At 41.5% G+C, this 14,473-nt stretch overlaps 1 protein-coding gene across 1 annotated transcript; it reads left to right on the top strand.

The window, feature by feature from the left end:
• Positions 1 to 11,053: 11,053 nt before the first annotated feature.
• On the top strand, positions 11,054 to 14,473 carry LOC118426431 (transcription factor ETV6-like). The gene is made up of 3 exons (XM_035835808.1): positions 11,054 to 11,405; positions 12,777 to 12,894; positions 14,169 to 14,473. The coding sequence occupies exons 1-3, from the start codon at positions 11,403 to 11,405 to the stop codon at positions 14,402 to 14,404; spliced, it is 357 nt and encodes a 118-aa protein (XP_035691701.1). The 5' UTR covers positions 11,054 to 11,402; the 3' UTR covers positions 14,405 to 14,473.

The following is a 14,473-nucleotide window of genomic DNA, read 5'->3' on the forward strand; positions in this document are numbered from 1 at the left end:
AAAAAAAACCTTTTCTTCAAAGAAGGTACAGAAAATTCCTATTACGTGAAACAATGAAGACAAGTCAGGTGGTTTTCTTTCGGCCAATCATAATTATCCCGCTCACTCAACAAAACTGTGGGGATTACCGGAAAAACAAAGTCTATAAAAAAGGCTGTAAAAAGAAGCGGACTTACTTTTGCCAAACTTTTCCGAAGAACTGAACGTTGCTCCGTGTTGGACAAGTGTGGCCATGAGTGGCTACAACGAACCCAGCCGTAAGGACTACAGCAGTGGGGAAAAAGAAGCACACCTTCGCCCGGAGTGTAAATATATCCGTGAAAATCGGATAGTTGGTCAGTATATTCTGCGTCGGATTTGCTGGTGCGCTCAATATCTTCCCAAGGAAGAGCTACACTTCAGCGCAAACTGCGGGTGGGAGCAATCGACCACTTTTGATCCTTTCAAACGAATGACGGTCTCTGTCCTGACCAAGGTCTGTGAGTGTGGCGGTAATTCTCGGCAGCGCGGCTACTACGAGCCCAATCAGCCGTGGAACGAGGTCCAGCGGCGGTAACAATCTACCGGTACGCCCCTTCCCAACTACGAACTCCGAACGAACACCGCTCACATCCACACGGACTGACTACGACAACCCGAATGGTCCCGAACAACCGATGAACAATCTATTTGTCGACATGCCCATGAACTGAAAATTGCAGAGTCGCCTTTCCCAAGAACACTTCTCACAGCTCGATAGAGAAAGAACACTGAAAAATCCCACCGAAAATACCAATCAACCCAGCGGGGGCCTAGCAATTGCAAAGTGCGGCACAGCAACAGGTAGTTCCAACTGGCTCCAAATCTGCGCATGGAATCCCCACCAAGGGCCTCAATGGATCCCGTACAGCTCAAGACTACAGTCCCCAAAAGACTCACAGATCACGACGGATTGTACTATGACTTCATTAAGTACCGTATACTTACGAATCAACAGAACTCTGAGTCCTGACAACGCCTGATAAATTAGTTTGGGTGTGGTACTGGTGTTTAAGCTATCATAGGAAATGCCCAATAGGATTGTGTGAAGCCAATAGTTTTTATATTCAACACAAAAACAACACGTAACCAGCGGTTACTTTTTTGTTTAAATCTAACATTTTCTCTATCGAAGACGGATAGAGATTGTGCCAAGGGTTTGCTTTGTCTTTAAAACGGTTTGTTATCTTCATGATATCAATAAACGGATCTTCTGACTTTGAATATTTTGCGTCTTTCCTTATGTCACGTATTTCACCAGAGCTTTTGTCGTTTGAAACGTTTACTTAGAAAGGTAGGGCCCGAGTACTTATTGATGCCTCTTTGTTCACGTATATATGACGGCCATGATTGGTTAGAATGGGTGACTACGTACATGACCCTAATTAGCATATTAAACAGCTAGCCTTCCGTCGAAACCTCCCGACGCCAGGTGACTTGTCCATAAAACTAACTCACACTTCTCAGGCTTCAACGACGGCAATGATTGGTTAGCATGGGTGGCTACATGACCCTGATTAGCATATTGAACAGCCTTCGCCAAAAACCTCTTGTCATCGGGTGGCTTGTCCATAAAACTAACACACACTTCTGGGTTTCATACAGCACAGTTTGTTTTCTTTCTTGGGATTCTGGTAGAAATTACTAGAACCTAAGGAGCCTAAAGCCCTATATAGCATAGCTGACAAGTTTCAGCCAAATTCCTTGCTCGCAATTGAAGTACAAAAATTGCGAAAGACTTGGGCCTATTTTGTCACCTTAAAATCTACCCCATTGCATTAGAAAGGATTCCGAGGCCAGAAATCATCTTATCTCTTATGGAATATAGACAAATGCAAGATCATCACGTGCAGTTTTAGACGGAACAATTGTAGTTGTTTACAGAATGTGCAAATTTTTGATAGTTTGTTAGAAAATCTACGGAATTAGTTGGAACGTAATTTTCCAAAAGAGGTCTTCCTGGACCACTCATGGTACGGATAGGCCGATAAGAGAAGCGACGCCTAGAGTCAGCAACTAGTACTGCAGGGCGTGCTATAGTACACCAGTACACAATACAATTTAGTATAATCTTACAGAAATGTGTATTAAAAGCAGTTACTTGATTCCCATTGTTTCTTCTATCACAGAATGAATATGTCTGGAACTTATTAGATGTTCTCTTAAAAAAGAAGACGAGCTGTCCAACTGTTCTTCCACACACAAAATGCAAAATGACCTACACGCATGCCGTGTCGTTGCTGTTGATTTACGGAGGCCCCAGAAAGGGTTGGGGTAAAAGTTTACTTTGCGTTTACTATTTTAGTTCAGTCGAGACATTTCAAACTTTTGATAAAGAATGATGGTAAGTAGTCTTTGTAGTATTGTCAAGCGATAATTGGCTGTGGGCTATGTCTAGAAGAGCTTTGCTCATCACTCACTGACATGAGAATAAACACATGACATGTACGCCTAGTTAACGAAAAACAATTCTGATCAAGCTTCGTTTGGATGCCTTCGAATGGTCGAGTGTCTATACTAGGAGACACGAGATTGACAAGTCAGGGGTTCGGTTCCTGACTAAACGTTAATGTCCTTGGGAAAGGCACTTTACACGACTTTCCTCTCTCCACCTAGGCGTGTAATGGGTATGAAAGTATGGGATAGTAGAGGGCCATGGACGGCGAAGGTTGGACTCCGTTCTATGTACCGCGCCGTAGATATCGTAGATAACAACCAACTGCCCTTATGGCTTGAAAAAAATGGTTCTTTGGTTTGGAATACCGTGGATGGTTCTGGAACGTATCAAAGAAAAAAATCATCACGCAGTCAGCAAAATATGAGTTCATTAGGTCCACGATGCCTTCCGAAAGTCAATTTCATAAGAACCTGACGATGCAAGTTTCATTATTTACTATGATTATTATTTGCCCACCAAACAAAGCTCCTCATCCAATCAAACCTCCGACATTTATCAACTATAGATAAACATACGTATAAATGTCACAGGCGTTTTCTATGCACATCAGATCTTCTACGGAAACATTCTTTGAGTCCTTAAAGTTTTGGTTTCCGAAAAAGCACCGACGATGACTTACGTGTGGAACGAAGCCTCTCGCAAATGGCAACTGGAACACTGCCATAGTGAAGAACATCATCATAACAAGCTTTGCCAGTACTCCAAACTCACGCTGGATGGACAAACCATACTGGAACGACGCTGCTTCTGTTGCCATTACCCCCAGGCTAGGAAGGAGTTCCACTACAGCTCCGATTGCCACTGGAATATGACCCGCCGGTACGGACAAATCGTCCTAAGTAAAGTCTGCTCTTGCGGTGGCCAGCGGTACCGCTCCCACCCACCCAACCTGCCCACAAACGAGCCCTAACGTGGGAGCATGTTTGATCAAGGCGAAACCAACCTACCCGAATTGGACGAACAGAAAATGGCGACATGGAAATCCCTCAACAACGGCTGTCGGATGTCCATCGCCCACTCAACAACAACCTGAACACATTTGATCAAAGGACATAATGAGTACATTGAGAAGGTTCGATTCTTTAAAATTTTGAAACACAATTAAAAGCAGAATTCATATAGTAAGGTAAGTAAGTACTCCGTGGTTGTGCCTAAAGAACCTTACTATGTGAATAATTGCCAACCTGATGAAGTTATTTACGGATGAGAAGCAGAATTACTACGAGAACACAGAAAACTGATGGAATTCGCTTTAACTAAAATATTGGAACCTTTCGAGAGAACTGATTCCTGCAACCAAGCAGCACATGAGAACTGGGATGATTTTCTAACTTCTATCCGTGATTATGAAAGTGGAGTACAAGGAACAGAATACTAAAGCGATGTTTGTATGATATACCACACTGTGTGTTCAACCACTGTGGAAATGTAAGGATTTTAATTGCAAGTTTTAAGTTTAAAGGTCCGGCATAGAATACGACATAAATGTTTGTGTTTTCTTTTCATTAATTTGAACATTCCAAAAAAAGCAATTAAAGTGATTTTCATTCATCTTTTGTGTGTTGCCGTTATGGTCTTTATGCTACGTACTATGTATTTTACTTGTTAGTGAGAGTTTCAAAATGGATTTGTTTGGATGTACGGTTTGTGACAGAAAAACTGTATGACCTTATAGGTTAACTGTTGTATCTATAAATTGAAGTTACGCATTGCATAATTGTGGGAACCAAATCTTCAAATACTCTGGATTTCTGTAAGAAATCTCCATTCAGATCGACACGGATAGCTAAATTCAACATATCCAGGTCTTTTTCTAACACATTTTCAGTGTTGGCAAACAACGAGAAACTTAACCGACGAAGTTCTCAATCTAGTTTTCGGTAGCCAAGGGTATTTCCGATAGAATTCGATAGATGTCGCTTTTGAACTGCACCCATTTTCACTCGCCTGTGCGGCTCATATGCTCTAATCACCTTTGACGCCAGGGGGCGCTTGAGGCGCATGGTTATTTCAACTCAAGCATTCATTTTCCCCGTCACATCTATTACCACATACAAAGACAAATATATTTCATATTTGATAATATCATGCTCAATTCATTTTTCTACATGCATGTAGCTCAGACAATGTATATGAAACTCTGCGCAAAACATTGTTATACAGTTTTTATGCATTCCTGACACAGCATTTCACACACATTTAACGAACTATTAGGATACTAATATCGGTACAATAATTAATAATATTGCAGGCACTTTAGTCATAAAAGTGGAATAAGTTCCTTAGAGTTGTACGTTGCATGTAGATATAGCAATAGTCCGACTGCCATTTATGTACTCATTGTAATACATTGCACCTGTTACAATGTTTGCGTCGTCCTACTTTGTGAACGTTTCGAATCATAGTGGAAAGGTCGTGCGATAATGAAGATTTGGAACCTACGTACATATTAGATAAAGGTCCAAGGCCCTTTTTAGACCGTCGGGGCAGTGGGCTGTTATCCATAGTGTCTAGGGCAAGGTATTGGAAGGCAAAGCCCAACCCGGTTAGCCCTCTCCTTCTATCGCCTTTTACCTTCCGACCCGAATCATGTACCAATTTTTATCACTGGGTACTATGAGGAAAGTCGACTAAAGTGCATTTCCCAAAGGCCGAACATCAGTGCCTTCAAACATATGGTAGTCCATGGGCCAGAGGGTTTTTGGTACCACCGAGAGGGACAAGTGCTTTCATGGATTTTTTGCATCAACAGTTTATTTTAAGGTATGATAACCAGTTGCCATGCGTAGCTTTCCTACTGTAATCACGTGACTAAGTGACGGCATCCAAATTGACCTGGCCGTTTTGTCCTTAATTGAAAAGGACGGGATAGATATACAAAATATCGATAATTTTTTAAAAGTGAAAATCGGTTTACATGTGAAAAAAATAGGAACTCTGGGTTCTAGGACAAACACCCTAAACGTTACGCCAAAACGACGCCATAAATAGAATGCATGAGCTTATTATACAGATCAACCAACCGTACAGGCCTAAGCGTTGACCACGACCACTTCTCTACATATTGATTGAACAGCACACTTGCCGGATTTGTTTCCCAAAGACTTATTTGCTTCGAGTTTCACTCGACAAGGATGTTTGTCTTTGTTCCGGGAGCTTGTTAGGCAGGGCGGGGTATTGTACCACCCAGAGGTATTACCACTCTTCAACAGAGAAACTCTTTCTCTTTTCCCGCTTTTCTCTGTGATCGTAAAGGTGGTATCTCATGGCACTTGCTTTTGGGGCACCGGTACGGCACCGGTGGGGTTTGTAGATGACTCAACGGGTTTCAGAGATAAAGAACGCATTTTCTTACGTTTCGTGCATTTTGTGGTCTGCTAAGTCATTCTTTTATGTATTACGCAATATCTAAATGATCCAAAATCGGTGAAAACAACACAACAGTGCCACAGTGTCGCACCCGGTATCCAAATGCAGTGAGATACCAAACTTCAGAAGTGATCATCTGAAACCGTGCAAGACGGCATTTAATGAAACATTTGCATTTCCAGCTCTCGTCGCGCGCTCTCTGCGACCTAAAGTTTAACAGGTAGCTTTAAAAGACTTTTTATTATATATCCATGGCCAGTATGAAATGAAAGGTTACACACGACCAGATTACCTATACATAACTGTACTGTTATCGATAATGTTTTGTTATTGTTTTGTATGTAGCCTCTTAGTATATATCTGTATAGCTATTAGTTGTTATTGGTTGCCATACATTGTACCCTGTGCGATTATTGAGCAATAAACTCATTCAATCACACATCCGTTTTAAGCCACAGTGAGAGCGTAATGTAATCGTGGAAATAGGGGTCTAACTTTTGTATCTGAGTACGGTTAGGGTTCGTCCATGTTGTCAAAATCCTTGTTCAACTCCTTAATGAAATATTCTGTACTGCCAAACGAGTACATTCCTCTCCATTTGTTTCATTTATAAACGATACAGAGCGATATGAGAATTTGTGACTTGGGAGTAAAATCCTAAGTAAATATTAAGAAATTATGATCATGACTCATTTTGATGTTTCTGTGCGATTTGGTGTCGCGTCTTTTCCATCATACTTTTCGCTCCTGCAAATTGTCCGGTCGGGCCACGGTAGAGACTAGGGGAAACAAGAACCCAGCCTTGTTACGCGGCACACAAAAGACAAGGATGCAGTTCGTTTGGACACGGATATAGCCGTACACAAGAGTTTGCCACCATCTAAAGGATCAATACTGTTAACTGTATCTTTTAACGTGTACAAATACTTGAAAGCCGCAGGAAACAGCGGGATAACAAGACGTGGCGACTGTCGTGCTAATGAGGGGAATAGGGCTTTTTTCATCCGAGTTTGTCTAGCCGAGGGCCGGGTTAGATCCTGGTCTTTGAGTGGAGAATACTTCGTTAGCGGGTGGTGGGCTGTTAGGAGCAATACTGATACAAAGCGTACAAAATATTTTTTTTCTATGAAATTTCGTTCAACGATTTTAGGTCGCAATAAATCTAAAAATTCTATAAAAACGTAACAAAATGCCACCGATTTGGAAGCAACGAGTTTAAAAGTAGCCGGAGCCAAATAGTTGCTTAGAGAATAAAAGCTATAGAAGAAAACACAGCGGCGATGGCTTTGTTTTTTCTTCCTGTGTTTGAAATTTTTTAACGCTTTTATAGAGTTTTTGTTTTAGTTTTCGGTTGCTTTATATACATCCTCTTGTCTACAGTCAATGAATCGGTCTCTAGGAATGCATGACTTTTATTATGATATGCTTTAGACGTACTAGTACTACATCTATTGGGTTATACATTCAACACACACTTTCACAAACACACACACACACACACACACACACACATGCACCACGAGCTCCAAAAACAAACTTAACTCATTCTATTTCATCCTTATGTTTGGTTGTATAGTATTATGTGCTTTGCCAACCATATACAAAATTTCTCAATAACCAACACGATCCAAGGCCAGTCATGGACCTAGATTCCTCAGTTAACGTTGATGTAATGTTTTGAAGTACTCATTTGTTTGATGTTAACTCCCCCTCTGTTTACAAGTGCAGCAAACAGCAAATAATCTGATCTCGTTGAATCCTACAGGATTTTAACAGAATGACGTAGTAGGATGCGGAGGCGGCAATTAGTGACCGCATGGGGAAAATCGTTACAGGATGTTAGTCACCCAACTCCATTCATAGACACACACACACACACACACACACACACACACACACACACACACACACACACACACATACACACACACACACACACACACACACACACACACACACACACACACACACACACATACACACACACACACACACACACATACACACACACACACAATCATACATACACACACACACACAATCATACATACACACACACACATACACAGACGACAAACGCACACACATATCATACACACATTCACATATGTTCTTCTTGCAAACATACAGACACAGATACTAACCCACACAAACTCACACGCACACACACACACACACACGAACACAAACACACACACACACATCTGCACAAACAAAAACGCACACACATATACACACACGGACACAGGTACACACACACACTCCTTACAGATCTTTGAGCGTTCAATAAAAAATCGTTGACAGATTCGTTACATTTGTGGACACTGAACGACCATTCAACGATTTCCCCCTTAGATAGAACGCGCCCAAACATTCTGGAGGCAGTTCGGTCTGTCATATCGATCAGTATAACGGCATTAACATACCAAAGCATTTTCTCCAGCAGGTGTGATAGAGAAGAGCATACGTCAACATTGGAAAATAAGACTAGAAGCCTTTGATGCTTTTCTTCAAGTATCTCTAAGACTTACTTCTTGAATGCCATTTCGAGCTACTCTCCAAGCAGAGGGAAAATCGTGACCTTTTCCTTAAAGAGGAATAATTATGAAAGGAAAAGGTCACGATTTTTCCCACCAACCTCTGCTTGGAGAGTAATTTAGAGCATGTAAACACGTATTACACTTTGTAAAAGAAGTACTAGAAGGTCCATTGGTATGTAATTTGTACGTTTCCTACTTTGATGTATACACATTAAAAAGGAGCGAACCACGCATGACGTACTAATAAGATTTGTCCTGTTTGACTTAAGCGGACGGTTTGTTTAAGGAATTGTCTCACCAGCGGCTTGGCGGTTTTTTGTATGGTTGCGCGCAGGTGGTTCCACAGGGTAGCCTCTTGGGCCCTGATCCGCACCGCAAGATTTACCTTCCAAATCATCAGACCGTACACAAAGACCTCACGATTGTGCATGCCTCTGTGGATGACAATGTGGGATTAGGTACACTTCGTTGACTGTGTCTAATTGGAGTCGTGTTTTAATTTTAGAAATAACCGTACATGGTTACCCAAAAGAATCTCTGGTATTGAACCATGCTAACATACATAACGTAAGGCAACGAAGATTTTTTTCAATAATGTATACACCGACTTCTTTCTTAATGCTTCTCTATAGTTTGGATACATTTGTCAATTAATATGCATTTTGGAATTGTGGACAATTGCTTGTTCTTCATTTCATTATTACTGAAAAGAGCTACAGCGAGATGCTTCCTTATCGAAAAATTATTGCTTTTGGTCACTATTTGTGACAGCTGTGCTATCGAATTTTATCATAGAGCTATTTTCAGTTCGTTTTCGTTTCTTTGAAATGCAGAAAATTCCACTTCACAAATGTTCCCTGACCCCAAAGTTTCCCACAAGTGCTACCAGTGTTTATCGCCGGCTTGAATATCCCCTCCCCTTTCTCTAACGCGCACTAATTAATGGTGCTTGGCGGCGGAAGTGCACAAACTATCTTGTTGAACTTAGACAGATGGGAAAACAGGCTTGTTGTGAGGGCCATTGTGCCTGTGTGCGGCGGGCGGGAAGATCACTCCGCTGGGTGGCACAGCTGTCAGCGGGCCCGGATCAAAGGGCGCTCTGGCGCGTGTTCCTCTCCGCATAGGAGTACTGGCTTTCTTTCTTTCCTTCCCTGATTTCTTTCGCTTCCTTTAGAATTGGCTGTCACAAATTGAATATAGAAACCGGGAGATTCCAAAAAATCACTATCGACCAGAGGGTTTGTCCATTCTATCCAGAGCTAATCGAAGACGAATATCACTTTATGGCTGTATGTCCCAAATATTAATTCCGATATACGCAATTCTGTATACATAAGGTTGTCATTTTATACACAAGGATTGATCCAAATGGACCTTAAGTGCAAATTCAAATACATAATGAAATGTGACAATCCCTGCATGGCACATATAGGTTTAGACATTAGAAATTCCTCAAATGATTGTAAAAGCCTCCAATGATTGTAAGAAACGTATCTCATACTACAACTCCTGTGTTAGTTAGATAAGCCTTAAGTTAAGTTATAACACTGCAGTTATGTAGATGCCATACTTTGTACCTCGTACAATTGTTGTGCAATAAAGAAAAAGGTTATTTATATTTCAACATTTTTTTGTCTCTAGATCTCTTCTTTCTTTCGCGCTTTCTTTTTCAGTTTCCCGATATTTCCCTTTTCCATCTGTCATTTCTTTCTTCTGCTCTCTCTCTCCCTCCATCTCTCCCCTCTCCTGTCCTTTCTATCTTTTTTTGTTTTACGTCATCAAAAAAATGTTTTGTATCAGCTTAGTTTGTCTTCTTCTTTGGCATCAGAAGTACTGGCTGGCATCCGATTTACGCCAAGCTAAATTAAAATATCATTAAAATCGCAACAGAACTACTTTCTAATAAGAGATCATAGATGTTGCTGAAACATCAACTTCTGCTATCGCTACAAATCTAAATTTAGGTCAAGGTCAATCTTGTTTGTACATGTAATTATTGTGATTCTCACATCGTTTTATTACAATATTGCGGAACCTTGTGCTGGTGCGTGTAAGAACATCTAAAGACGTTAAAATTATCCGTCCCTCATCTGCTTGGAGACTCAGTTTTTACAAGTGCGGGACCCTGTACTGTTGTGTGTAAGAAGTTAAAATTATCCATCCCACATCTGCTTGAAGCCTCTGTGTGCACAGGTGCCGGACCCTATTACCGTAGCGCCCCGGACTGTCCGGCGGGTACCCTGCAGGGTGGAGCCGCTAATCCGGTTGTGCGCGCGCGGCCACAATAATGGCCAACCAGGATGGCAAATACTCGACTTGAGCATGAGTCAACACAACATTTTTCAAGCACGCTAGCTGTGGGGTCGTGTTCACATGTGTGCTTGTGCCAAACCGTAATAACTCTTAACGGGCGAGGCCGTGGGTTCAGAGAGAGAGTTCCGTTGGTAGCCGACGGTCGGGTTTTTGTAGGACTCTATTCCCCGAGGCAGTGCGCTCACGTGAACGGTGGGTGAGTGAGGAAGCACCGTAAAGCACTAGCGACGCTCCTACCTCCCTGTACTGTGCCGTTACAGTTCCCTCTACTACATCACATCCCTGACTGTCGGAGAACTCTAAGTACTGTACTGTACTGGGCCTGTACTGTGACCGGAGTTTTCATCAGTGAGAGAGATACGTTGTAATATAGCACGGACGGCTTGCGGCGAATTCACGCAAACGGCGGGGGATAGAAGAAAAAGAACGGCAGTGTTTCGCGTCGCTTCCAACACTGTGCTGTGTGTGCGAATCGTTACAGTTCCTGCTATTCCTCAGTACTTCTCTTATTGTGGAAGATCTGGTTTTTGTGACTAATTGCACAGAAAGAGAAGAAGAGGAACAGCACAGTGCGCGTTACATCAATATCATTCTGTTCTTCTTCTGCTTTCCTTGGAGGAATTATATAAGTGTGGTTCTCTGAGCCAAACAGCATTCGGACTACTCTACTGAACCATCCAACACCAGATATTGAATCAGCAAATATGGTACGTAATGTTATATTTCTCCGATGTTTTTTTCTTTCTTATTTCATCTCTTATCATGTTTCTTGTTAGTGCATTGATTATTTCTATTAATGTTTTGTTGCTGTTTTTCTTGAAATCGTTTTTCTTACTAACCATTCCAAATCACCAGTATTTTCTGCTTGCTCCTACTATATGTGCCATATCAATATTCATCAGTGGAGAAAGTTCATTTCACATTCGGGCAATATGAATCATAACAATTTTCAATCTTATACGTTTTTCCCATTCCTTTGTCAATGCGGCATCATTTACGACAAGGTCATATACATGTATATCGAAGGCCGTCGTACGATTTTAATGTCGTAAAATTTGCAATCAGGCTGAAACAGAACTAACAGACTCTTGCAACTTGCAAGATAGCCTTTTCCGTAAGGGTGCGGTCACATAGGTCGTGCGATCGTCGAACGATTTCGATGCCATAGGATTAAGAAGGCCGGGATAGAACCAACCACCGAAATGGATCCAAAACAGCATTTTGTTTTCCAAGGCAGTTTGAACTTTGCAGGACACTTTGTCCTAAACAATGCCCAAAGTTAGCGATCGTACGACGATTGCACGGATTGTATGTGACCGCGCCCTAACAAGAATTTTGTGGGACAAGTGCACGATTGTTCCAAGAATGAAAAGATCGTAATTCAAATGTGGCAGGACCGTTTGTCTCGAGCAGAAGTTGATCTTCTCTAGCTCAGCACAGGATATCGTGTACTGAGAAACTGTCAGTACGCACCATCGTAGACACTAGTTGCAAGGAGCCGATATGGCCCAAATCCCGTTTCTCAGAAATCAGTTCAAACAGGTTTCCCGCCAAAGGCTAAATGAAACCGTTAAGGTGCTTGTTTCTAAGCGGTGGTTACATTTTTTCGGGGAAAAAATTAAAGGCGTGCCAGTATCTGTGAAACTGCAACTGCTTTGTGAAATATAATAAAAAGAAATTGGGAAGTATTGTCGAAGAATTCTATGGAAGCTCAAAAAATGAAGAAAACGGTGGACTTTTCTTTCGTTCTGAGACATTACTCAAAAGCAAGATTTTCCTTTTTTCAACGGTGACAAGTATATTGTTACGTAGATACGCCGTGCAATTGTTTTTGCCTTGCGATTTTACAGCAGCCTTTGACAAACAAGGAACTGAAAATAGCATTTCTATTAATAATACAGCTCAATTTTGTAGGACTTATACACGGCTAACCTAAGAATGCCTTCATTTTACCATCAGACGCGTCTACGACAATAGTACGACAAATACTAGTACTACTAGTAGTTATAATACAAAAATGAATGCTTGGTTCTAAATCTGTAAGTTTGGGTCATAATTCTATATCATCTTCTCCATAGATTGACGACAGGACAAGTCGAGAAAAATCAGCTGATGACGTCATGTCTGAACGTCCAACCAGGAGACCCGTGCAGGTCCACACCGTGACGTCATTGATGACGTTACAGATTCCCCTTGGTAAGGACGGATTTTAGAAATTGAACTTATTCTTTCAATTTCAATTTCTAGATAAGGCCATGTTGATTTGATTATATGTATGAGATCCTCTGGGAACCCCAAAACTCATGCGAGATTGCGAATACAAGAAAATTTGGCAAAAAAAAGGTTGTCTTTATCACATTGAAATAGAAGAAGTTGAAGGTTTAACAAATGACTAAACACACATGCATGGTATACCGAGCTTGCAATAGATGCTCAATTTCAGATCATTCACATCTTTGGCATCCTATGACATTCGTGTCTGTTTTCCGATTCTTTTTTTCCTTTTGCAACTGCTTCGTATAATTTACAGTATAGTCAAAACGTTTTTTTTAACGAACAAAAATGATGCGAGCCGATGTCATCCTTATAATAAAATCAACCTGCCTTAGTCTTAGGTCTCATTTCCAACAAAATGGGGCCCGACCGGGATAATTTGCGGAAACGAAAGCTGCCCGGTCGGGCCCCGGGGTAGGAATTGGGACCTATGGCTAAGCCTTATTGGCCTACCTTTCAAAATGTATGTACTAGGCTTAAACATTAGTTGTTATATTGTTGATGAAATGCCAACATACTACTAGTAGGTTCCAGCCGTATACGTACTTCCCTTGGCACATAGTGACACATCATATGCGTTTTAGATACACTGTTCCCCTTCCCATACAATAAAAATAGACAATTTGGAGAACTGCACTTCTGTAACTTTATTATTGCTCTTTATTTATCATGTACACGAGGTGTCGATACGTAACAGTCACCAGTTGTCATTCCAATTCTTCTCTGTAGTGACGCATTTCCGTTGCTAATGCAACATTTGACAGAAACTTTTACACATCGCTCAATGGACTTCGAAGATAAAGGACGATTTTTCCGCTTTGTGTGCGTTGTCTTTTCAGTTCTACTTTTACACCTTCTCCGATATTCAAGTCTTACAAAAGTCATACTTACATCGCATTTAGATTACAGTGCGTTAGGCGTCAAGCTAAATGGGGACAGGGGCCTTGCGATACTTACAAAAGCGTTTTTACGTTCTAGCCCAGAGACAAATAGTCATTTCCTACTTTGTTAGCCTTGTAGAAATTTTTGTACATTTCGGTAGATTTTGGTACATTTCTAGAATACCCCTCCTTGCAATGTTGCGCTTCTCTGATGTCTGTCTCAAACTTTAGGTATCTCAAACATTTTAGACATCTTCCACTGTTTATGCTTGCAACGCTGTAATATTCTTTGTACGTTTCTCCGCCTCTCTCCAGACCCGTTGTCGTGGGACTTGCGAGACGTGCGCACCTGGCTGCGCCACCTAGCGGCTCGCCACCAGATTACAGTGGACCTGAGACTATTCCATATGAACGGGAGGGGGATGTGCCTCATGAACCTGCAGGGGTTCGAGTACAGGGTGCCGGTCAACGGTCACATTCTGTATGAGGATTTCTGGAGGAGGGTGGCAGTCTATCGGTCTTTTCGAAAATGCAAGACGCACAAGAAGTAGAATACTGTAAATGCATGTAAGTTCGCGGGGATTTAATTTCGCGATAGCGGGAAAAGGGAGTTTTCGCGG

The sequence above is a fragment of the Branchiostoma floridae genome, chromosome 11 (genome assembly GCF_000003815.2).
Source record: "Branchiostoma floridae strain S238N-H82 chromosome 11, Bfl_VNyyK, whole genome shotgun sequence".
NCBI classification, from domain to species: Eukaryota; Metazoa; Chordata; class Leptocardii; order Amphioxiformes; family Branchiostomatidae; genus Branchiostoma; species Branchiostoma floridae.

Coding starts and splice junctions, on each gene's coding strand:
- LOC118426431 (XM_035835808.1), top strand. Junction 12,895..14,168: donor GACGTTACAGATTCCCCTTG/GTAAGGACGGAT, acceptor GCCTCTCTCCAG/ACCCGTTGTCGTGGGACTTG.